Source organism: Sturnira hondurensis, unplaced genomic scaffold (genome assembly GCF_014824575.4).
Source record: "Sturnira hondurensis isolate 20B ecotype Veracruz unplaced genomic scaffold, ASM1482457v3 Scaffold0000167, whole genome shotgun sequence".
In the NCBI taxonomy this organism is placed as follows: Eukaryota; Metazoa; Chordata; class Mammalia; order Chiroptera; family Phyllostomidae; genus Sturnira; species Sturnira hondurensis.
In genome coordinates this window covers 7,124,866-7,149,543 of record NW_028072798.1, presented here as the reverse complement: position 1 = coordinate 7,149,543, position 24,678 = coordinate 7,124,866, and the positions used below count along the sequence as shown (strand labels likewise).

At 53.4% G+C, this 24,678-nt stretch overlaps 1 protein-coding gene across 1 annotated transcript in view; it reads left to right on the top strand.

Moving 5' to 3' along the window:
• Nucleotides 1-24,678, top strand: part of PLG (plasminogen) — a 39,912-nt gene that overhangs the window by 12,462 nt on the left and 2,772 nt on the right. The window contains exons 7-17 of the mRNA XM_037059044.1: nt 1,288-1,406; nt 3,301-3,463; nt 4,118-4,263; nt 7,392-7,551; nt 9,245-9,426; nt 10,982-11,130; nt 11,919-12,012; nt 15,938-16,058; nt 17,340-17,414; nt 17,891-18,031; nt 19,827-19,933. Of these exons, the coding sequence (XP_036914939.1) occupies nt 1,288-1,406; nt 3,301-3,463; nt 4,118-4,263; nt 7,392-7,551; nt 9,245-9,426; nt 10,982-11,130; nt 11,919-12,012; nt 15,938-16,058; nt 17,340-17,414; nt 17,891-18,031; nt 19,827-19,933 (1,457 nt within the window). The remainder of the gene's footprint in view (nt 1-1,287; nt 1,407-3,300; nt 3,464-4,117; nt 4,264-7,391; nt 7,552-9,244; nt 9,427-10,981; nt 11,131-11,918; nt 12,013-15,937; nt 16,059-17,339; nt 17,415-17,890; nt 18,032-19,826; nt 19,934-24,678) is intronic.

The window sequence follows — 24,678 nt, the reverse complement described above, 5'->3', positions numbered from 1 at the left end:
GCACTCTTGTTTCCCAAACCGCGGCCCGGAAAGAGTGCCGGGCTCTGAGGGTGGTGAGCGAGACGTGTGGAGTCTCGGGCCCTCGGAGCCAGAGTCTGTTGTCACAGGCGCCCTGGCTGAGTCGTGTGTGCAGGGAAGTGTGAGGAGTACAGGTCCACCTCATGTGTGTGCTTTCCCAGTGTTTCCCTCTTCTCTCGATTCTTTTTCCTTCCTTCATACCGATGGGATTCAAGGCTTCCTAACCTATGCTCTACGGACAGGCTCTGGGGGTTTCATATATACACGTGTTTTATGTGTATTTACATTAGTGCAATTTTCGGGGGGCGAGGATTCCTGACTTTCACCAGATTCTCTAGGGGGGTCACGGACTTACTATAGCAACAAGAGTCCCTGATCTTTCTTGGCTCGCCCTACTTCACATGGATTGTTCTGGAAGACCCCTCCCTTCCTGTGGCTCTCTGGTCTTTCCCTCTGTCCTCTGAGGCTGTAGGATGGTACCAGCACTTAAGAAAACTGAGCGGAAAGGAGACCAAGCCCCAGATTTCACAGTGGGAAACAGCCCCATGCACTTCCTGTACCTCCCATTCCAAAGAGTTAACTCCAAACCCAGCTTCTGTCTTTTCCATTAAAGAAGAATCACGGGAAAGGCCTCAAGGCCCTGAACCGGGAAAATGCACCTCCAGGAACTAGAAGGTTGCTTAAGCCATTGCAGGTTGCTTAGTGCATCTTGCCTGAGCTTGTACAGCCTCAGGGAGGGGCGTGTAATCAACCCAGAGGGCATGTGACGTGTCTGCAACTCCCTGTCTTGGCCCTGTATCCCCACTGGAGGGCGCTCACTGGCCTGCACCCCTGGACTAGGTGCTCACAGGAACCTGTCAGCTTCCATAAGCTCAACAGCTAGCCGGACCAGAACCTGGCGGACCCAAAGGATCTTTTCTTTAAGTTCCAAAGATGGCAACGAGCGAGTCCCTTGCATTTTAAAAACAGCGAGTATTTGCCGTCGAATAACTGGAGTTGGTGTACATCAGCTTTCCACACGGTCTAAACGATCAGGTTACTAATCCCGTGCTGTGATATTTTACAGAAACCACCAGGAAAGCACACTCCTTAGACTCCCGAGCTGATCTCCCTTAGGAGAATGGCACCCCTTTGAGGACAGCCTTTGTGCAGTCACCTCCGTGGGTGCCAGACAGGGCCTAGCACCCAGTAGGCACTCGTTTTTGCTCATTTGAAAGGATTCTTGTCTGTCGATACTCTTTACTGTTATAACCCTTCTTGCCCATTCAGATTCCCAAACAAGAACTTGGAGAGGAATTACTGCCGGAACCCGGATGGGGAGCCCCGCCCCTGGTGCTTCACCACGGACCCCAACAAGCGCTGGGAATTCTGTGACATCCCACGCTGCAGTGAGTGCGGCCCCGCCCCACCCTCAGGGACCTTCACCTGCCCTTGGAAGTTAGAGAGAGATGTACCTATGCCTGAGCGTTGTACCTAAAAAGTGTCCTACACGTGCTGTGGGACATGATTTCTCTTTTTTTTAAAGGATGCAACACTTCCTTATTTTTTTAAGATTTTACTTATTTATCTTTAGAGGGCAAGGGAAGGAGAGAGGGAGAGAGATATCAATGTGTGGTTGCCTCTCGCGCGTCCCCTACTGGAAACTGGCCTGCAATCCAGACATGTGCCCTGACTAGGAATCGAATCTNCGCCCCACCCTCAGGGACCTTCACCTGCCCTTGGAAGTTAGAGAGAGATGTACCTATGCCTGAGCGTTGTACCTAAAAAGTGTCCTACACGTGCTGTGGGACATGATTTCTCTTTTTTTTAAAGGATGCAACACTTCCTTATTTTTTTAAGATTTTACTTATTTATCTTTAGAGGGCAAGGGAAGGAGAGAGGGAGAGAGATATCAATGTGTGTTTGCCTCTCTCGCGTCCCCTACTGGGAACTGGCCTGCAACCCAGACATGTGCCCTGACTAGGAATCGAATCTCGATCGTCTGGTTCTCAGGCTCATGCTCAATCCACTGAGCTACACCAGCCAGAACTGATTGATCTTTAAAACAATCTATTGGTTCCTCTAGGTCCTTGGCAGAGCACCCATTGACCGTGGTTTGATTTTGTTTTGTTTTCCTGGCAAAGACAGCTGGGTGTGGGCTCTTGAAGGGTAGCTGTGACATCCTCTGAAAGGACAGTGACCCACGCTTTCTATGCATGGGTTTCGTCACTGAGCGGGCTCTCCCTGAGTGCTGCTTTGTCAGCAGGAGTGCCCAGTGTCCAGTTTTTGGAAGGCCCACCTCAGAGTGGGCAATGGGGGGAGGGAGTTAAGGGTGAGAAGGCACATGGCTGACTTAGCAGGGAAGGCCCGAGAGAAAGCTTTTTATCATATTGTCCTTCTGAGAGTTCCATCCTGAGAATCTGAAGCCAGGGAGGAAGAGTTGAGATGAGGACAGCCACCAAAGGTCAGAAAGGACCCAGCAGGCCCGGGGCCGGGGGGGAGGGGCGGCTCTCTGTTCTTGGGTCTGACCGTCTTCCTCGGGCACTGAAGTTCCTCAGGTACCCTCCTTCTTCCTGAGCATCAGTTCCTTTGGTTGTCATCTTTCTTTTTTTCTCAGGAACTTTGTGATTTCTGTGCCCTTCCTTGGAGACAGTTTTTTGCCACCTTCTTTTCTTTTTTTGGCCTTTTTTTTTCTCTTGTGTGTTCTTTCTTTCTTTCTTTTTTTTTTTAAAGATTTTATTTATTTATCTTTAGAGGGGAAGGGAAGGAGAGAGGGAGAGAAACATCAATGTATGGTTGCCTTTCGTGAATCCCCTGCTGGGAGTTGGCCTGCAGGGAACTGGCCTGCAACCCAGGCATGTGCCCCGACTAAGAATCGAACCGCGATCGTCTGAGTTGCAGGCCCGCGCTCAATCCACTGAGCTACACCAGCCAGGGCTTCTTGTGTGTTCTTTCTCATGGCCTCTCTGCTGGCTTTGTGGAACACCAGGTGTCATTTAGTTCTGTTTACTCGGTGAATAATCTACTCCTCATGGGGGAAGTCGGGTCACTGGCACGGGTGAGGATTGGGGGTGAGGGCGCCATGTCGATCCTTACCACGTACAGGGGCTGGCTGGGAAAGACGAGATGGGAACGTGTACTCTGAGGGCCTGGCTCCTGGAAGGGTCCCTCCTTAGTTGACCTCGTGGACACAGATTCTACCAAGAAGCCAGGCTGATGCTGTCTGAACCCACCCCGCATCCCATCCACCTGTGCCTTCTTCATTTCAAACACTCTCACTGCAATTTCTCACCCTGATTCAAGCAACGCCCCCGCCGTCTTCCGGCCCCACACGTCAGTGTCTGGAGGGAAGAGGTGAAAACTATCGAGGGACAGTGGCTGTCACCGCCTCCGGGCACACTTGTCAGCACTGGAGCCAGCAGACCCCGCACAAGCACAACAGGACCCCCGAAAACTTCCCCTGCAAGTAAGTCTGCCTCTGGGCGCATCCTTGTGGCTGAGCGAGATGCGAAATTCCATGGACTTTGCTTTCGTCTGAGTTACTACAGGTAGAGTATTCTGGACTGAAAACTGGTCAAGCCCTATGCAAGGGAAGTGACCTTCAGCCCGCATTTCCCCATAACGCCGTTCCCCACATCCGGCTCTGCTGGCTGGCAGCACGGACAGCTTCAGGATGTTGTCAGAAATGCACGTTCTGGGGGTGTCCTCCAGATGCACTCAGGCGGTGGGCCCCCAGCTGCACGGCTGAGTGCTCGCCTAAATGCACAGTCGGGTTTGAGGACCCCGAAGTGCCAGGGCCAGCAGCACATGCTTCTAAGGCAGGGACATCTCGGAAAGCACCTGTCGCCTTCCGGCACAGAGCTCCAGGCCCAACGCGGAGCAGAGCTATTTTGCTTGACCGGACACAGTCTGGTATTATGTTTTTATCATTTACCCCAGAGAAGCTCCTGTCCCCAAATTCTACAGAATCCTGCTCGGCTCACATGGCCACCTATTGTTCCGTTTACGTCACTCTGGAGAATTAGCTAGCCACACGTGTCCAGTGTTCCTAAGGGCAAGTGTGCCTGCACCTCGTTATTTGTTTAGCCCTTTTTTGGACTCACAGTCGCCTCCTCCTCAGAAACCTGGAGGAGAACTACTGCCGCAACCCCGACGGAGAGGTGGCCCCGTGGTGCTACACGACCAACAGTGAGGTGCGGTGGGAGCGCTGCCACATCCCGTCCTGCGACTCCTCTCCGGGGCCCACGGAACAGCTGGACAGCCCAGGTAGGAGAGGGCCCGGGGCTCTCTGCCGTCTTCCACCCCAGCCCTAGTCTGACGATGTACGCAAGCCTTGTTGACAGTTCGCTTCTCTTCTGGTCAGAGAACGTGCTCCGTGGTTCCAATTACTTTAAATTTGTGGAGGCCTGTTTTACGGTTCGGGATATGGTCATCTTGGTCAGTGTTTCCTGTGCTCTTGAAAAGAGTGTGGCTTCTGCTGTGGTCAGGTAGAGGGGTCTGGAAAGGCCAAAGGTCAAGTTGGTTGGTGCTGTTGTTTGGTGTTGTTTGGCCCTTCTGAATCCTCACGAATGTTCCATCTGTCTCCTGTTCTGTCAAGCGTTGAGAGAGGGATGGCGGTGTCTCCGACTTCGGCTGCGCCAGTTTCTCCTTGGTTTTCTGTTTGTTTTACATGTTCTGCAGCTCCCTCTGAGACAGGCACACTTAGGACTTCATGTTTTCCTCATGAAACGGCCCTTTGGCTGTGTGTCTCTCCCAATCTCTGGAACCGCTGTTCCTCGATTTGAACTCCGCCTGCGCTGCCCTGAACGCAGCCAATGCAGCTCTGCTTCCACCAGCGCCTGTGCGGTGCATCGAGTCGCTCAGCCTTCCAGTCGGGATGTCTGGGCCATTCAGTGTGACTGTTACTGTGGTTGTATTGAAACCCACCATCCAGTTAGCTGTCTCTCCCTGTCCTCTCTGAATTTTGGTCTCTCTGTCGTCTTTTCTGCCTTCGAATTAATCAAGTATTCTTTGATTGTCTTTTATCACCACTCTTAGTTTAACAAGTTTTTAATGCTCTTAGTATTTTTTCTAATGTTTACAGTATACATCCTTAACTTATCACATCCCACCTTCAAATATTATTATTTTACTAGATGTATGATGTGAGAACCTTCTAACATTATACTCTTATTTCCCTCCTCCCCAAATATTGTACTTTTGTTCTCAAAGAGCTTATGTTATAAGCTCTTTATGTTCTATTCTGTTATAAATCTCACAATAAATTGATAATAGCTTTGCCTTAAATGGTCAGTGATGTTTTAAAGTGATCATAAATAAAGCATAACTTTTATGTTTAGTTTTATTTATTTACTTTTGCTATTTCTGGTGCTCTTCGCTTCTTTTTGTAGGTTCCAATTCCCGCCTGATGTCACATTCCCTTCTGTAACACACTTGACCTTGAACATTTCCTGTGAGGCAGGTCTGCTGCTGCTGAAGTCTTGCAGCTCTCGTAGGTCTGAAAATGCTGTTATGTTGTCTTCAGCTTTCAAAAGTAATTTTTGTTGGGTACAGAACTCCAGGTGGACAATTTCCCCCCCTTTCACCACTTTAAAGATATGACTCCATTATCTTCTGTGTTGAGTAGTTTCTGACCAGAAATCTTATCGTTGCTCACCTACATTTAATATTTCTTTTTTTTCTCTGGCTGCCCTGAAGACTTTCTCTCATGTTTGGTTTTTGGCAGTTGGATTGTGGTATGTCTAGGTGTGTCTGTTTATTTTGGGGATTTATGTGGCTTGAAGTTCTCTGAGCTTCTAGATGCGTGTGCTGCTGGTTTTCATGACTTTTATAAAACTCTCAGCTGTGCCTGTCCAGACCTCTCTCTTCCATTCTTTCTCTCTCTCCACTCGCCCAGATGTCGGGCCACTTCATCTCGTCTCCCCCTGCTTGTGTCTCGTTCTGCCTCCCCAACCTTCCCCTCGGCGTGTCAGTTTGGAGAATATCTATGAACCTCTTTGCAGGTTTCCTGCTTCCTCCCTCCTTTGCGTCTGCTCTGCAGATTAGCCCACTGAAGAAACACCTGATCTCATCTCTGATACAAAGTTTTTATTCCTAGCATTGCCTTTTATTTATTTTTTTAATTTTCATTTCTGCCGAAATCCTTCATCAGGCTGTGCATATGGCTCACCTTCGATACGAGATTCTTCAACGTGTTGGTCACAGGTACTTCACAGTCTCAACCTGCGGGCCCCGCCTTTCCATCTCAGTGGCTGCGGGTCCCTCTGTGTCTGGCCCTGCTGACTGCTGTATCTCTCAACAGCGGCATTTGCTCGCCTGGCTCTTTGGGCGTGTCTTAAATTTTTTTCATCAAATGCTAAATATTATATGAGGAAGACTAGTAGAGATTAAAGTAAATATTAGCTATACTTTGACATGAGAACCTTTTTAATGTTGTCTGTCTGTTGTTATCAGTAACTGAATTGATAGAGGCAATGATGCTGTGGCTGTTTGTCCCTTAAGTGAACCGCAGGCCTCCCATTCCCCTGGTGATGGGCTATTGCTGCCTTGTTTTTGAGTCTGAAGGTCCTTCTCTGTATTCCTAGCCATCCTCAGCAGTAACTGCACCACACGGGGCGGCGGTCACTCCATGCTGTTAGTCTGGCCCTAGTCATAGACGGTTGTTTCTTCTTACTGATCGCCAAGCTTTTGGTTGAGTTAGACATTCTCTACGTTCCCTGTCTACCCTCAGCCTCAGACAGACTGTGGACCTGGGCTTCGAGGGCAGTGTTTCTCAGTGTTCTTGCCCCTTCTGCTCCTGGAGCTAACCTCTGCCTCATATCTGTGGTGGGAGAGCAGCAGATGTCTGCTTTGGTTGGTGAGGGGACCCGGGTGAAAGAGGAGCTCCCGGAACCCCTCCAGGAGAACAAGAGTCTTGCCTCAACCCGCCCCCGAGACGCAATGGGCGTCTCCTGCCCTGTCCCTCAGCAGCTCAAGGCTTTGGCTTTGCATAAGCAGGGAGTCTGGGACAGGATGCCCGCCTGTCCATGGGCAGCCTGTCGCCACCTGAGGCCTGCACCACGGGAAGTGTCTCCTGGTCTCTCTTCTAACTGTGTGGACACCCAGTGGAGATTCACAAAAAGGAAGAGCTTGCGTATGGGTGCAATTTCCAACGATAAGCCCTCTGACCTGCTTGTTTTTCACCTGAGTTTTAAACTAACCATTTACCAAAAACGTAAGGTCATTGAAATTCTAGGCTGCTATGGGCCCATCGTTTTCTTTGTGTGCCTGTCCTGCCTGGCAGGACGGAATAGTGTTCCCCCACCAACGGAGACACCGTGTGTCGGGTTCCGTAGCGCTTCACACGTTTCTCTGCTCTGGGTGTCAGTCACAGATTTCTTCTGCTCTGATTTCAGTGCCACCCGAACAAACTCCTGTTGTCCAGGAGTGCTACCATGGCAACGGGGAGAGTTATCGAGGCACGTCATCTACCACGGTCACGGGAAAGAAATGTCAGTCTTGGTCATCTATGACGCCACACCAGCATAAGAAAACCCCAGAAATATACCCAGATGCGTGAGTCTCTGATCTTTAACCAGAGGAGCAGCCTCAGGTCGCCCAAATCTGTCAGAAGGGCCAGCATTTAAGCTAGCTCCTTAGAACCCAACTGCACTTGGCTTCAGAAAGTGAGGTGAAATGTCTCAGGCGCCTCGTTTTTGAGCAAAACTCTGAAAGAAGAGAAGCTGGAAGCAGGCTGTCTTTCCTAAGTAGTTCTGGGGAAGCCAAAGGGTCAGGGTTAGTGAGGGGTCAAGGTCACATGAGTGGAAGGCTCAGGAAAGCAAATGACCAAAAGATTAGCAATAGTACCATTTCACAATACATGGTGAAGATCAAGGCCATCTTTCAACTGTGGAGGTTTATCATCCCAACCTCCGATCCCTGGAGGGAAGTGTGTGCATGTCACTGAGTCTCAGGACCTCCAACCTGCCCTGTCCGGACACATCCCAGACTGAGCACCATGATCTGGGGGATGTGAGTTGCCAGAACATGAGAAGGGAAAACAGGAAGGCAGATGAGAGTCAGGAAGTCTAGAGATGCTGATAGGAAGTGGGCAGGTGGATGGACAGAAGGCCAGCTCCGACCGGACCAGACCAGCCTTTGCTGTGAATTGATCTGCCTTGAAACACATTCAGTTGCTCAGACAGCCTGACTGGCATTCTCAGATTGTGGGTCCAAGCCTGAGACTGTCACTTGTCTGTAGTACCTGTAGGCATAGTGTCAGATTCCCATACATATCACATGCTTCACATGTTCTCAGACGGCCACAGGCCATGGGTCTGAATCGAACAGGGGACTCCAAGCCTGAGACGTCTGCAAGGCTAGGGTAACCTTCTGGGGAGGCCCTGGCGGATCGAGTCGCCCAGGGTCCCAGGTTCCCCACCCCAGTTCTTCTGACTCTTCCATGAGCTCCCTCGGATCCCTTAGTCTACCCAGAGGTCTCTCTTCATCCCTTCGTCCCGCTGTTCTCCAGTGTCATCCCCGTCCCCAGTCCCTGAGTGGCTGCAGCGAGGGAGGTGAGACAGGTGGGTGGGGCGTGAACAGTGCAGGGCTCCTCTCTGTTCCCCCAGGATGCACCCCACAGAGAGGCCATGGGGCCTGGGAGCTGGTTTCCCAGGCAGGCTTCCAGAAGCCCCTCACATCCTGACCCCACGTGATCTGCTAGATATGACAGTTACAGTTATGTTGCATTCATGGGGTTTTTTGTCATTACAAATGCATCCTACTTGAACTGCATTATGAGTCAACAGACTAGGAAGGCTGACCTGAGCGAGCCCTCGTCTTGGATGTCACTTCTTCCTTGGGGAAGCGCACTTTCGTTCCAGCTTCGACAGCCCTGTGTAGCCTTACATAGAAACGTGGACAGGGATGTGGGAATGTTTGGATACACACAGAGAAAAATCTAAAATATGCATTTCTAGATCCACGTTGGATCTAGACATTGGAAGGAGCCATTCTGACACTTTCATTACACATTTATATATCATTTCATCTTTTACACAAAGGATATATTAATGTTGATTTTTAAAAAATTATTTAGATATTGAGGACCTGCGCTTGGGACATTATAATACTAATGAGCACCTTTGGCATCTTTAATGGAAATATTTCAAATCACTTGCTAAGACTTGGTCAAATCCACATTCAGAGGGTGTGTGGGGTCCCCTGAGGGTCCCCCAGCCACTCAGGCCCTCTCACATCAAATTCACAGTGACCTGACAATGAATTTCTGCCGGAATCCGGATGGTGACAAAGGCCCCTGGTGTTTCACCACCGACCCGAGGGTCCGGTGGGAGTTCTGCAACCTGCAAAAATGCTCGGGGACACAGGAGAGAGTCCCGAACACTCCGTCTGAAGACCAGGTTCCGAGTGTCGAGAGTCTTTCAGAACCAGGTACGACGTTGGTGGCCAGGAACCTGCGTGCTTAGTTGATGGGAGACCTGGGAGGTTGATCGACGGGTACAGAGGCTTTGTGGTGTGGTGACAGGGACCTTGAGCAGCTGTGGGAGGAGCCTCAGCATGCCACCCTCACGGTGGGGGTGGGGGACAAAGCCGCTGGCGCTGGTGTAATGGGAGGGGGGGGGTTCCTTTAGGACCTGAACACTAATGGATAAAGTGGTGAGCCTGGGTGGGCAGACAGGTTGACATTGGCGGTGTTAACTGAAATAGGACATTCCAGAACAGCAAGTCCCTGGCTCCTCCACAGAGGATTAGGAAGGACTAACATGGCTCTGACTCTCCTGAATTCGGGGTTCTTAGCAAGACAGTCAGGTGATAACTCCCCCACGGTCACTTGGAACAGGGGTAGGAGGCTGTTGGGGTTATTGGGCCAGAACATAAGAACGAGGCTGTCATGTCAGGTGGGAGCTTCCTTGGCCCTCGAGCTGTCACTGTACCTGCTGAGTGCCTGGTGCTAAGGAACCTGCTGAGCACCTGGCCCTGTGTGTGCCAGGCAGCAGCCAAGTGCTCTGTCCCTTCGCAGGGCGAGAAAACGTGGAGACGGGGGTGCGGCTCGTGCCCCCCCCCGCCCAACGTAAAACCCCAGGGGTCACAGGGAGCATCTGACACTTTCAAATCCTTCAAGACCCCCCAGACTCGAAGTTGAGAGCCCTGTCCTGGCTCCGCAAGGGCGGGGCCCTCACCTGCCCCTGGACCTGGCCGAGGCTGCCTCTCCTCCCTCTGTGCCCCACTGGACATCCCTCCTGGATAAGACTTGAGGGGCCTCGAGTTGTTCTCACGTGTGCCTGCCCCACTATCAGTGCACGGGGACACACACACCCCAGTGCAGCTGATATCGGGGTGCAGGCTGCCCAGCACAGCCCCCAGCTCAGCAGAGAACCCACCCAGCCCAGCTTCTGCTTTCCAGACTTTCCAAGTGGCCCTCAGAACCCTGTGTCCCTGCCCCATATGCAACACACATCAAATTCTCTGGGGGTCCTACGGTTTGCGATGAGGGACAAGCTTGGGAAGGTGTCCTGTCATCTCTGGAACCTTTTTAACCCCAGAGGGTGGGGACTCCAAGCAGAACTCCAGCCAAAGAAGTTTCTAGAAACTCTTGCCATGTGTACTCCTCATGTACACCATGGTGAGAAGAAGATGCTCAAGAGCCCCCTAAGCATTCCCAGCAGCCTCTGCTTCCCGCAAACCCCCAGGGCAGGGCGAGCTGTCTCAGTGCCCAGCTCCCAAGCTCATGCAGGGCAGATTGTCTTGGCAGCCTGGCCAACATCCCCTGCCTCACTCCCTGCACAGCTGGGGTTATTTCCAAGCCAATGCTCATTCTGGGCACCTGGCCACCCAGGCAGCGTTCACAGCCATTGTGAGCCTGTTGGGCCTCCTCACAGCGCGGCCGTGGATCCTGTTGTTGGGGAAACCTGAGGCTGCTGCCTTTGCTCCCTGTCCCCGGGGTCAGCGCAGGAGCAGGTGACCTGCCCCTTTGTTTCCCCCGCAGAGTGCATTCTTGGGAGCGGCAAAGGGTATCGGGGCAAGAAGGCAACCACGGTTACGGGCACCCCGTGCCAGGCCTGGGATGCGCAGAAGCCCCACGCACACAGCATTTTCACCCCGCAGAGCAACCCGCGGGCGGGCCTGGAAAAAAATGTAAGCTGCTCTGATTGGGACTGCATTTCGCCTTCTGCTGACCAATCTCGGCCGACGGAAGGGGTTCAGTCAGCCTGGACTGATCTTCAGTGTGGGGTGGAGCGGGGGAAACACGAGGGGTTTTGGGGGGCCAAGCCTATGGGAAAGCAGGCGTCAGTCCACTTGGCACCAGCAGGCTCACGAGCATGCTCCTAAGCACGGCCCGCAGGCCTCTCCTTCCCCGTGGGTGCGATTTTTTAGGTTCTAGATTCTGGAGGTCCATGGTGATGTGTGATGTTTTAGTCCGATTGTCTAGAAAACAATTTGGGCAGTTAGGATTGTCCCCTAGTAGCTCCCACTTTTTGGGTGACTTTGGAGGTGTGTAGAAGAGGTCACAGAAGACAGCTTTTCATGGTTTGACCCAGGGAAGGGGCTCAGTCCCTGGGACGTTCCCGGACCACCAGCAAACAGCTCCATTGGGCGGAAGGCTGCGGAAATGAACCAGGCACACGATGAGTCGGTTCCGTCCCATGGTCCCCCATTGCTGGGCATCTAAGGTCTCCTCTGACCTGTGTGCCCCATGTAGTGTCTCTGCGTTAACTCCCCGGGGGGCTGGCACTCCTTTTGAACAAGGAGATGTGGCCAGGGGCATGGAATGAGTCAGAAGCACCCTGAAGTTTACCCCTTCTCCTCCCCAAAAAGGGGCACTTACCTGCCACCCTCTCAGGACGGCTGTGGCATGCCTGAACCCAGAGACCTTCCTCTCTGCCAGGTGTGCACGGTCCCACAAACACCTGCCCTTTTTTCAGTACTGCCGAAACCCTGATGGCGACGTCAACGGCCCCTGGTGCTACACAATGAACCCAAGGAAGCTTTTCGACTACTGTGATATCCCTCGTTGTGGTAGGTTGTCTTCTTCTCCAAAAGGAACTGGCTTCTCGTGTAAATGCAGCCTCACCTCCTGAACGTGCATCTCCAGGAGGAAAAAGGCTTTCGAGCTGGCCTCAGCTGGGCTGCCCCCTGCCCCGCCTCCAGGCCCGCTTTCTTCATCACGGGCCTCTGGAATGTGTCCTGCGAGGCCCACGTGTTAGGGAGCCACCCACACCTTCAATAAAGTAAATGCAGAATTCTCCAGAAGCACAATCTGAGAGGCCGTCTACGCAGCCTGGTGAAGGGTCCACTCAGCTCCCCGATGCTGCAGTTAGGATGCAGGGAAAACAAACTTAAAGTCAGCCAGACGGCACACTCTCCCTTTCAGCAGCCGAGAGGTAAGAGAGGAAATTCGAACAGCAGGAAACAAGCAGGTAGGATATGCTGGAAACCCATGAGCTGTTATCCTAAAAACTCACGAGAATGTGGTGCGGACCCTTCCACAGCTCCGGCGTCTTCTAAAGGTGACTGTCCACTCGCTGCCCATGCCCGAGGGACTTAGAGAGGGCAGGTCTGGGTGCCTTCCTCCTTTCTCGGAGACTCTTCTAAGGGGTGCGAGTCTGGGGCCCGCGACAGGGGTGGCCTTGAACTCAGAGGCCCTCTGTGGGCAATCTAGAGGATGCTGAGAGTCTCTTTGGCTCGGCCCATCTCTGCTTGCGGAATCTGTCCTGCTTACTGAGGTCAGCGTGCGCGTGCTGGAGTCTGCCCAGCGGGGGGACTCGAGCTGAAGGGGAGCAGCCCGGATGCGAAGCCACGGCAGACTGGCACCCAAGACGATCCAGGCAGGCGGCATGGAGGCAGGGTTAGAGCACGGGACCCCCGCTGCAGGGTTTGCTTCTGGGCCACTCCTGAGAGGGGCAGGAGAGTTGAGGGGTGGAGGCAGGGGGAGGCAGGGGGGCGAGGTATGAGAGGAGGTATGGTACTTGGCTGCTGTGCTGTGCTGTCTGGATTTAGGGTGCATTTGTACCTGACTGTTTCTCAAATGGGCATTTGCCCTGCTCTGCAGCAGTTCTCATGCTGGCCCCTCCACATGACGTCTGCAGACAGGGCTGGTGCCTTTCTTCAGCTGGTCACCCTTGACCCTCAGCTCCTTCCTTCTGGTTCACTTCACAGCCTCTTATGGGCCCAGGTCCTCCACATGGGCCAGGCTGCCTCCTCCCGGAATGGCCTTTAAGTTGTCTATCAGCCTGGCCTTCCTGCCATGGCCTCCACCGCTGAGTCTGGGAGGGACATACCTCGCCCAAGAAGGGGCGCTTTCCGGGGGCTGCCCTCCCAGTGAGTCGGGCCAGCAGACCCCCTGCCCACAAGACGGTCCTGGGGTCAGGCTGGGGGTCTGACTGGAATCCTTCCCACCACTTTGGGATTAACCACACATGCCCACATCACGGGGAGCTGAGGAGCTTCACAGCCTCTGGGAAAAATCCCCTCCCAGTCTTTCTTCTTTCTCTGATTTCTAAGAACCTGATTCTTTTACATCTTTGAGTGGGGTGAGGATACCTAAATTCTAGGAGAGGCCATTTCCTTTGAAATCAGTGTAAGAAGGTCCCCCCTCAGGCATCCTTGGGTCCTCAGGTGAACATTACAATTTAACATCTTTGTCCATATATTAGAATGGAGGGATTGGAGACAATGCGAAGGATCCGAGCTGTTCCCTTTTCCTAGTGCTTTGCCCAATTCGAGGCTGGCAGTAGGTGCCATACACACACGCACACACACACATGTGCGTGTGCGTGTGTGTATACATATGTCTATGGTGCCTATTTGCTGAATAAAATAGAACTGAATTAAATTGTGGGCCCCAGCCCCTGCCACGCAGCAGGCCAGGGCTTAGAAGGGAGGATCCCCCGCCTTAAGGCATTTCTGTGTGTGTGCATCTGTGGGCTTCGCTAATTCTCTCTGGGTTTTCAGGATGAGCAACATCTCTGAGGTATGATTTTGTCTATTTAGTTTGTTTGCATTTTTTCGCTTGTTCTTTAAAGATTTCCTCACTCATTCCCTGAGAGATTTTGGATTTCTTAAAATTTAAATGGGAAATTTCCTAACAATCATTTTCCTTAAAGTTTCCAAACTTTACACTATTGATAGTTCAGAAGAAGAACTCATCTTCCAAGTGAAAATGTATCATTGATCAACTTTTTAGGGTACACATAAACTTCTTTCCACAACTCACCTGAAAAGCCTGTGTAAAGAGACAGTGTCATTTTAAAGAATTAACGCCACACCAGCTGCACCTGTCGCACCGTCACTGAAAGACTGAAATCACGACTGTGCTCCATCAGCCCGGAACTCTAGTCCTCAATGTTGTCATGGGGCTGTGCAAATTTTCTGTCATATTAACTTCAACACATTGAAGGATGCCAAACTTACATGTAATTTTTATTTACTGATATTCATTTATTTTAAATATTTACTTGTTGAGTGATTTTAGTAACTCCTTTCAGTCCCACACACACATGCGGTGCAGATAATAAGGTAGTAAAAGCAGAGAGGAACTTCCGACTTTGCCCGGGACGCAGGGCCACAGTGCCAGACCCTCTGGGTGGTGGCCATTCTCTTCTCAGCGCGCTGCGCGAGCCCCCTCAGTGGGAGGCACCAGCACAAATGAGGACCTGTATCAGAGAGCATGATTCCATGGTGCCACGTGCCTCCTTTTTTCCAGAAAGACCTATTATATAGATGCTCAGAACGAGCCATGACAAGTGGAAAGTTATTTGGAAAAATCAGGTTCCGGGCTTGAGAGCAGGCAGAGCCTCTGGTTAAGATGGAAAATGAGTCCCCCTCAGTATAGTGATGAACAATGACTGACACTTAACGTGTCTGAAGCTCTTCAGGAGCCCAGACAACAGAGATGCGTTCTGTGAGCCCTAAGCTGTCTGAGGTGTTAGTGGGTGCGACCAAAGGCGGACACTGACCTTGCTCTCCTGGAGCCCTGCAGGCTGGGGGGCCAGGAGCGGGCAGGAGGTGAGCGGTGAGGCCAGGCGAGTGAGTGCGAGTCATCTTCAGGGCACTGGGTGCGTCTTGGGGGCTGGGAGAAGGCAGTACTTCAGTTTAGGAGAGATCATCCTTGCTACGTACAATCACATACACATACACATGAACATACATGTCACAGAGATCGCCATTTAAAAACACCCTTATTGCCTTTCAGTGGGGACGACGGCTGTGGCTGGGTGGTGGTGGCGGCAGCGGTAATGACGACATACTGCCATCAATATGGACCGTGACAGTTTGGGTCGGTTGGGTGCTCTCAGAGACGCCCCCGTTCTCAAGCCTAACTGCACCGACTTACTCAGTCACTCCCAAGAACAGTTTTTCAAAAGTAATCGCATTTTCGTGAAAGGGGGAAGTTCTGTGTGGCCTACTGCTACTTTCTAAACTTGTAAAAGATATTCCAGAGCAGGCTTGTATCCTTTATTTTTGGCTTTTGAAATTGCTTGAGTTTTCTTTACTTTTCTCTTTCTCTTTTTAATTTATTGGGGTGACACTGGTTCACATAAGCATACAGGTTTCAGGGGTGTAGCTCAGTAAAACGTCGTGGGCGCACTGCATCGTGCGCCCACGGCCCAAACAGTCTCTTTCCGTCTCCATTTCCCACCCCCTCTTTGCCCACCTCCACCGCCCCTACCCCCTTTCCTTCTGGCCGTCCCCACACTGTTGTCTGTGTCTGTGGGTGATGCGTATATGTTTTTGGCTGATCCCTTCTTCCCCTTCTTCCCCCCAGTGCCCCCGCCCCTCTGACAGCAGTCAGTCTGCTCCCTGCACCCGCCTCTCCGTTCCCCACCCCACCGATGTTCTCACTGCCAGTCAGGGCTTTGGCCGGGAGCCCTTCATTCATGGTGAGCTGATGACGGAATGGTTACCTTTCACTTCAAATGCCACGCTCTCTCCTCTGCCACAGAGTCCGCTTCATTTGACTGTGGAAAGCCCAAGGTGGAGCCGAAGAAGTGTCCCGGGAGGGTCGTGGGTGGCTGTGTGGCCAACCCGCATTCCTGGCCCTGGCAAGTCAGTCTCAGAACAAGGTAACCACGTGTCTAGAAACAGCGTGTTTCACCCTTGTGTGGGAGGGTGAAAACCTTTCTTCACACACTAAAGCCACGCGTCCGTGCCCGCCTCTGTCTCCTCCTTGGGAGGAAGGAAAACTAGAAAAGTAAAAAGTTTAATTTTTTGAGGTGGTCTACTTTGAAAATAGAACGGGAAGCTTTTTCTTGGTCTGGGCAGCTGCCACCAATGCAGGCGGCCACCACGACCCGTGGGTCCCAGAACTGCTGGAGGGCTGCGGATGCGGGCGGGCTGCAGGGCCGTCCCCTGTCCCCAGTAAAGAGAAGGACATGCGTTCAGAAACGGGACGCCAGGCGGGGAACACAGACCCGATTTCCTGCAGTCCGTCACAGGTACAGGTTGGACCGACTGCATGTCAGAGGGCGCTCGCCCCGTCTCGAACGCATGTCCCCTCAGGCCGGGCAGTTCACAGTCACCATACGCTGGGAGCAATCAGCTCTGACCCCACCGAACGCCCCCACCCGGGAGCCCTCCAGCCTCACACCTTCGAGACGCCCCTGAATAACCTGAGTCCGGTCTGTCTCATTCTGCTGCTGAGCTGGCTTCTCTGGCCTTTGCCTTACCACTGAGCACCTCCTTTCTGTGCGAGCTTCACCTCTCTCCTACTTCGGATCCCTTTCCCCAAACTGCACTGGGCTCTGTCCCTGACCGGCGAGACCCACTTGCCCACTGGCCATTCTGATCTGGCCTGGAGCGGCCCACACTCTCTTCCTGACCTGCCACGCGCTGAGACGGTCCTACACAGTAAATGACTTGGGAGCCCTCCCCTCCAAAAGGGCATTTTCTCAGGGGAAATCAGCAGGCTCCCGGGACCCACCGCCACCCAGGGCCACATCCGGCTGCCTGCAGAGTGACTCGCCAGGTTGTGCAAAGATCTTTTCAACAGAGAGAGAGCGAGACCTCAGCCGGGTGGATGGTTTCTCCCCGGTCCCTGCTGTTCACGTCCAGGCCTAACCGTCCCAGTCGTGGGTGCGGGCTTCACGCTGGAGCCACGTGGGCTCGCTCTCCTGAACAGGCTGTCCCCGAGCCTCCCCAGCCACCTACCTCCAAGAGAGCTGTGGATGGGACCTTCTGGGACACCCCCAACTGAGGCACAACTCACAGCTGCCTCCATCCTGGGGTTGGGCTGCGGCCTGCCCTCTGGGAGCGTGGGCACGGCCAGAATCCAGGGGGCGCTCCCCGGGCTTCCTGCAGACGGGACCGGCAGCCCAGAACTGACGCCGAGCGTGCTTCCCTCCTAGGTTCGGACAGCACTTCTGCGGAGGTACTCTGATCGCCCCACAGTGGGTGCTCACTGCCACCCACTGCCTGGAGAGGTACGTGCGGGCACAGCTGGCGTGAGGACTTGTCTCGTAGACTTCCCACCTCTGTCTTTTCCTGTCCCCTCCTTTCCTTCCTTCTGTGGCAGTGCCGCTGGGACCAGGGAGTGGGTGCGAGAAGCCTGAGGCCAGGGCCACTGAATGGGAGGGGACAGGGGCACTGCTGCAGAGACACCAAGAGCAAAGAGCCAGCTCAGGTGGGTTTGCAGGCAGCAGAGACTGGCACGTGGCCACAGGCACAGGACCCCCCGAGTCTCCCCTGACAGGGGGTCTGACCTTGTGCCGACTTCAGTGTTGGTTTCACGGACCAAAGACACCCGGGGAGCATTCCTTAGGCTCAGGCAAAGGGTGGCCTGTCCTTCTCGCCGCTAGAGGGAACCCATCGTCTGGGGAGGGCCGCACATCCCTGGCTCGGAAGGGCACCCGAGGAAGGGGCGGCCCCGATCTGCTGCTGACGCCACTGTCTTTCCCAGGTCCTCACGGCCTTCGTCTTACAAGGTCGTCCTGGGCGCACACGAAGAGAATACTCTCACATCAGATGTGCAGGTGATAGAAGCGGCGAAGCTGATCCCAGAGCCCAGCCGGGCGGACATTGCCTTGCTGAAGCTGAGCAGGTACCTGGCCCCGCAGCTGCTGCCCCCGGAGGCGTGAGCTCCCTGGGCATTGTGGGCTGTGACAGATGGGGACAGCCCCTGCCTGCCTGGGACAGGAAAGGCACCAGGCCTTCGGGGAAGAACGTCAAGCTTCAGGCAAGAAGAGCCAGGCCCAACTCTTCCGCCTCATGCCCACTGTGGTCTCGACGAAGAGGCGTCAGGGCTCAGTCCCCTCGTGTGGAAACAGCGAGTTGAAACGTGAGGGACGCGGTTACCCTTCAAGCGCTCTCCCTCGAGGTGCACAGTCAGCTAGTGGACGTCCGCAGTCAGAGAACTGTCCTGTCCAGTTACCCTGGGTGGACACTTCTCCTCCCGACGTGTCACCACGTGGAAGGAACCCAAAGGGGACGATGGATTTCAAAGCACTTAAGGAAACCAGAATGTCACCTCACGCACACATAGTCCACAAATGCAAACACTTCTCTCTGGTTTCACTTTTCCTGTTGAAACGGGGTTTTCCTACCAAGCCTGACAAAATGATACGTCCTCGTAGGCCGCTTTCAGGCAGCAGCATTGGCAAAGGGGCCCCGGTGGAGACAGCTAAGTAAACAGCCCTTTTGAGGACAGACACGTCTGGGAAAGTCATCGAGGCACTATGAGCATGAGGGCCACATCTGGTGGTCCCAGGTGACCGTGGAACCTCGCACAAGGGGCCCGTGTCCGAGAGGGGCCAGGCTGGCACGAGGCCGGGGGACAGGCATCCGCACACCACACTGTGGAGGCTGGGCAGCCGAGGACCGACTTCCTGGGGTGCATGGACTCTCCAGGAAGGAAGGAGAGGGCCTTCCTGGCTCAGCCTAAGAGAGCAGCCTACTTACTCCCTGCTTTCACACGGTCCTTCGAGGGCCATCGGGGTGGGGGAGGTGGGGAGGCGATCGTCTGAACAGCGACTTGGTAAATTTGGGGTTCTGGAAGTGTCTCTGCTAGACCGATTCATCTGCGCTTCACAGTACCCACCCATGCCCCCTACACCCTAGGAGCCTGAGGCACAGGCGTTCTATCAGGGGCGCCCACAGAGTGGCGTGTGGGTCACCCCGGGTGAGAGGTGGGGTCTGTTCTGGAGACTTCGGCTGTGAGGAGATTCTTGGTCAGATTAGGGCACCTCTCACCCCCCATTGTTTTCCTCTGGAACTCGAGAACGTCGAAGCAAGGCTGAAGATGAGCGCTCTGGTGTCTCAGAAGCCCTGGGACGCTGCACGACGGGGGAAGGCCCTCTGGTCACAGTGCCACCCTGCCATTTATGCAAATGTTTCCAACCCTCTTTCGTTTGGCATCTAGTGTCTTACTGCATTCTCACCACCACATTCACGGTGAGAAAACCAAGGACCCACAGGATGGGAGACTTGCCCTTGGTCACACGAAGTGTTTACCACTGTTAATGCTTGGTGATGGCATTTCGGCTCGGTCCACCTGCAGACTGAGGCCCCGCTGAGTTGTCAGGAAAGCACACACTTGGTGCGGCGTGGTGACCGGGCACAGAATAGACATGGATGTGAGTCTTTGTCACCCCTTCTCCCACCTCAGGTTTCTTGTCCACACAGATGCCTTCTTAACACACCACTCCGTTGTTTATACAGGCAAATGTGAGGGTGAACAGTCGTTCACCCCGGTGCACAGTGCCGGTGCCGCAAGGAAGTGCCCCCTCAGAGGACTCTGGGGCTTCAGGGGTGGTGGCATCTTGTGGGAGACCCACGGATGCCTGGCAGGACTCCCCCAGCAGAGTAGTAACATGTCACATTTGCCATTTTCCTTTCAGCCCGGCCATCATCACCAACAAGGTGATCCCAGCTTGTCTGCCGCCCCCCAATTACGTGGTCGCTGGCCGGACGGTGTGCTACATCACTGGCTGGGGGGACACCAAAGGTGAGACGAGCTCCCCCTGCCTGCGCGAGACAGTGAGCCTCTGAACCGCCTCCTACCAATGGGCCCGGCCCACCCTCCTGCCTTTGTCTGGGCGCCTGCCTCCGTCTCCACAGTCGGTCATCACGGGCCACGGGCCACGGGCCGGGGAGGGCGGGTGATTCTTTGAGTCACCTTTTTAGCTCATCAGTTCAACGTGGGTGTCGTGCTCCCAGGTGAGTAGGGCTTTGACACAAGGTTATAAATGAAGGTTGTCCGGTTATTTTTCATGCGCAGTTAGCCGTACTGAGTCCCCACACAGGGTGTGAAACAGCAACTAAAATCAGAGTTAACCCCGAATCCCCCAGTACCCCCTAGGTCTGATGTGTGTGTGCACACTGTTGGGGACAGGCAGACCGACAGCTGGGGTGGGGGTGGGGCAGACTGACAGCCGCGAAGGAAAGACAGGCCCCAGTTCTCGTAGGTGTTTGGTCGGGTGAGGGTGAGAAAGGAAACCTTTGTGCAGGGTCCCACACCCGTCCCACACCAGCGGGACCCTGTCTTCTCCCTGCAGTGGGTCCCGATCCCAACGACATCAGTCAGGCTCGGGCCCGGGACACTGAGGATGTCTTAGGTCTCTGCCTCACCTTCTCAGGGGTGCTGGTGAGTCCGGAGTTCCGGGAAACAGCCCAGCTCTGCCACTGGCTGGGCACAGCGGGCACGTCCCCCACCTCTGCTCCAGTTGGCATCACAGCCCCCACCCGAAAGACAAGGGCTCCAGACTGTGCCCCACATCAGCCTTTCACACGAGCTCTCCTTCGAAGAGAGGTTTGGGGGCTTTAAAAGAGGTTGAAAACTGCTGGTCTAGATCTTTTCAAACTTGTCATCCTTCTCTCTGCACTTTCTTTGCTGTCTCAAAAACCTCGCCTCCTGGGGGCCCCAGAGTCCCCTGTGCCTTTCGGAGCCTGTAAACGCAGAGGAGGCGTGAAGGGCAACGTGGTGGCCCATGAAGCGTCCTGGTGGATGGGCCACCCTAATCCACTCTTTGCATTTTTAAAAATTTAAATGCCACTAATGCCTGGGAATTCGCTGCTTGTCCCCATTTTGCCAATGAAGAGTAGTGCAGGGGCTTGTGGATGGTTCAGGGGGCAGACAGACCCGAGTCAGGACCCTGGCTCCTGCTTGTTGGCTGCTGGTACTTAGAAGAGTCGCAAACGCCTTTTGAACGTGTTCCTTGGTGGACAATGGGCCACAGGGGACTGGGGGAACAGAGGCCGTGCGGAGAAGGCACTGAGCACAGCCAAGTCCTGGCAATGACAGGGGTGCCGTGGTTCCCATATGACTCCCTCTTGCAAGTGGCAGAGCATCCAACACAGACTGCAGTAAGTCCAGAGAGGAACTTCTGAGCCAGCTGCAAAGCCCAGGGTGGATTCAAGCAGGGACCTAAAAGCCTATGGGTCTGGATGTGAGTTCCGGTTCCATCAGCTTCCACATGGCAGCGGGAAGTGCTTCAGCCTCTCCGAGCCCCAGTCTCCTCACCTTACAAAGTTGGTGCGAGCATGAAGTTAAGGCGTGTGAAGTGCTCAGTGCGTGGGTGATGGCACATCAGCAGCCGCTGTGCGTACACAACCACCATCATCGCTACCACCACCACCACCTTGACCGCCATGGCCACCATCACCACCACCACCTCGACCAGCATCAACATCAGCATCTCCACCGTCACCGTTGCAGTCACTGATGACCGCCGCAGAGCCTGTGTGAAGCTGAGCCTGCCCACCCAGCCCAGTGGCTGTTCCTCTGTCCCACCCACCACCCACACTCTTCTGAGTGCCCCCTTCGCCCGGCTGCCCCGTCTCTCTTGGCCAAGCTCACACGTCCACTGAGAAAACGGTCCTCAGCAGAGTCCTTGGGCCAGGGGTTGTCACAGAGTCTGAGTCAGGTGTCTAGAATTTTCCTCCACGTCAACAATGACCTCGGACCAGTCCTGTTCTCTCAGCTCCTGGTGTGGGGCCAGCCTTCTCCTGCTCTCCCCTTCTGTCTCCAGGCTGTCCCGACTTCTTCTGTGTCCCAGAACAAGGCGTGTGGCCCCGAGGGGCCCATTCTGGCAGCATGTCATCAGCAATCACAGGCACTTCAGGAGGTCCTGCTCCTCTCCCTGTGCAGTCCCCTCAGGGCTTCTGGTCCCAAAGTCACTTCCAGCCTCCAGAGGTGCCATTCCCACTGTGGCCACAGGATGGCAGCACGTCTACACAGAGCACATCAGCTTCCAGCACCAGCAGAAGGTCTGTCCTCAGCGCCTGCAGGTCTGTCCTGCTCAGAAAGCAGAGTCCAAGCAGGACACCTGGGGGACCTGATAACTGAGAAGGCCGCTCCTGCCACACACCTACTCCCTCGGAGGGATTCGCTGCCCAGCACTTCCTGGGACAAGCCCTCCTTCCTGGCTGCCCCCGCCCACAGCTCCAGGCAACTGCAGCCAGGCTTGCAGATCTAGAGAGGACAGAATGGAGTTCTTGGAGGTCTTTGGAGAAGAGATGGCGCTCTATCCCTTGCTGTTCCGTGCTCACAGAGCAAAGATTTCTGCAAACCTCTGGTGAAACTGGGCTTGCAGAGCTGGAAAACTGCGCAATTTGGGGGTGTCCCTGGGGGTGTCCATTCGGAAAAACCGCATTTTCTCCGGCAGTTTTGCCAGTGCTCCATCTCCATTTGCCCAAGTTAAAAACAAGGCAGTTTTTCACCAAAAAGAGAGAGAGAGAGAGAGAGAGAGAGAGAGATACAAGAAATATAAGTTATTAATATTTCTTACATTGTCTTTTAACATGAAATGTAATTTAAAAAATGAATTAGGACAATTTCCACCTATTATATTAGAAAAATAATTTTAAAACATAAATACCCACCAGGATGTGGTGAAGTGACCTCTTTTCTGTGACAGTGGGCACTGCCCTTTTAGAAAATCACTGGGCGATCCTTTGGGGGGGCCATAAATATGTGTGTATAATTTCTGGGAATTCAGACTGAAGAAAATACTAAGGAATATGAGTAAAGTGCATGAATGAACGAACATGTAGAACACTAGAGACAGCTGTAGGAGCCAATGAGCATGGTGGGAAGAGTTTGGGCAACAACGTCACAAAACCAGCTTGCACGCCCAGCTTCGCTACTCTCCCTGTCATCAGGAGACCTGGACAAGTTGCGCGCTCTCTGAGCCTCAGTTTCCTCAACTGGCAGCAGGAAAAACAGGTGTGCCGGTTTCAGAAGAACACGTTTCAGGAGAGGGAGTCAGTCAGCCACATCGCGTAATGAGCTCGTGCCCGAAAACGCTAATTCTCAGTAAATGACAGCTATTCTTTTTGAAGGGTTGTGGTAAAATACGTATAACAAAACTTACCATTTCTGAAGTGCACAATTCACTGGCATTTGGCACATTTACAGTGTTGTGCAATCGACACCACAATTTCTGGAAAATGTTCCTCACCCCAAAGGGAAACTTCATACCCACTAAGCAGTCACTTCCCACTAAAATAATAATGATGAAGATTGCAACATTGTAACAAAATCCTTGTTAGGTAATGTTGAGTGAAAAAATTAGGGTATAAAGTTGTTCAGTGTAGTGGAAGGCGTCAAGGAAGCCTATCACAAGACTGAAAGAGGACTTCCAGCCAAGATGGCGGTGTAGGTAGATACACCGTGCCTCCTCACAACCCAAAGAAGGACAACAACAAGTTTAAAAACAAAAAATAACCAGAACTGCCAGAAAATCAAACTGTATGGAAGTCTGACAACCAAGGAGTTAAAGAAGAAACATTCATCCAGACCTGCAGGAGGGGCAGAGACGGGCGGCCGGGCAGGGAGGACCTTGGTCAAGGCAGCAGCTGGAGGACCGGGGCAGGTGGCTGGTGGACCAGGCAGTCCGACATTTGCATGCAGATAAACCACACAACCTAGGGTTCCAGTGCAGGGAAATAAAGCCTCCAAACCTCTGACTGAGAAAACCTGTGGGGATTGGGGCAGCAGGAGAAACTCCCAGTCTCACTGAAGAATTCACTGGAGAGACTCACAAAGTCTTACAATGTACACAAACCCGCCCACCTGGGAATCAGCACCAGAAGAGCCCGGTTTGCTTGTGGGTAGCGGGGGAAGTGACTGAAAGCCAGTGGAGAGCTGAGCAAAAGGCACTGTTCTCTCTTGGACTCCTCCCCCACATTCAGTGACACAACGCAGTGACATGGGTCACCTCGCCCTGATGAACACCTAAGGCTCTGCCCCTGACTACCTAATAGATATGTGGAGACCAAAAAAAAAAAAGGCCCCAATCAAAGAACAGATCAAAGCTCCAGCGCCCTGGCTGGTGTAGCTCAGTGGATTGAGCACAGGCCTGCGAACCAGAGGATCGCGGTTCGGTTCCCAGTCAGGGCACATGCCTGGGTGGCAGGCCGGTTCCTTGCAGGCCAACTCCCAGCAGGGGACACACCAAAGGCAACCATACATTGATGTTTCTCTCCCTCTCTCCTTTCCCCTCTAAAGATAAATATTTAAAATCTAAAAAAAAAAAAAAAAAGCTCCAGAAAAATTACAACTAAGTTACAAAGAGATAGCCAACCTATCAGATGCAGAGTTCAAAACACTGGTGATCAGGATGCTCACAGAAATGGGTGAGTATGGTCACAGAATAGGGGGAAAAGTGCAGGATTTGAAAAGTGAAATAAGGGGAACCAACAGTGAAGGGAAGGAGACTGGGACTCAAATCAATGGATCACAGAAGAAGG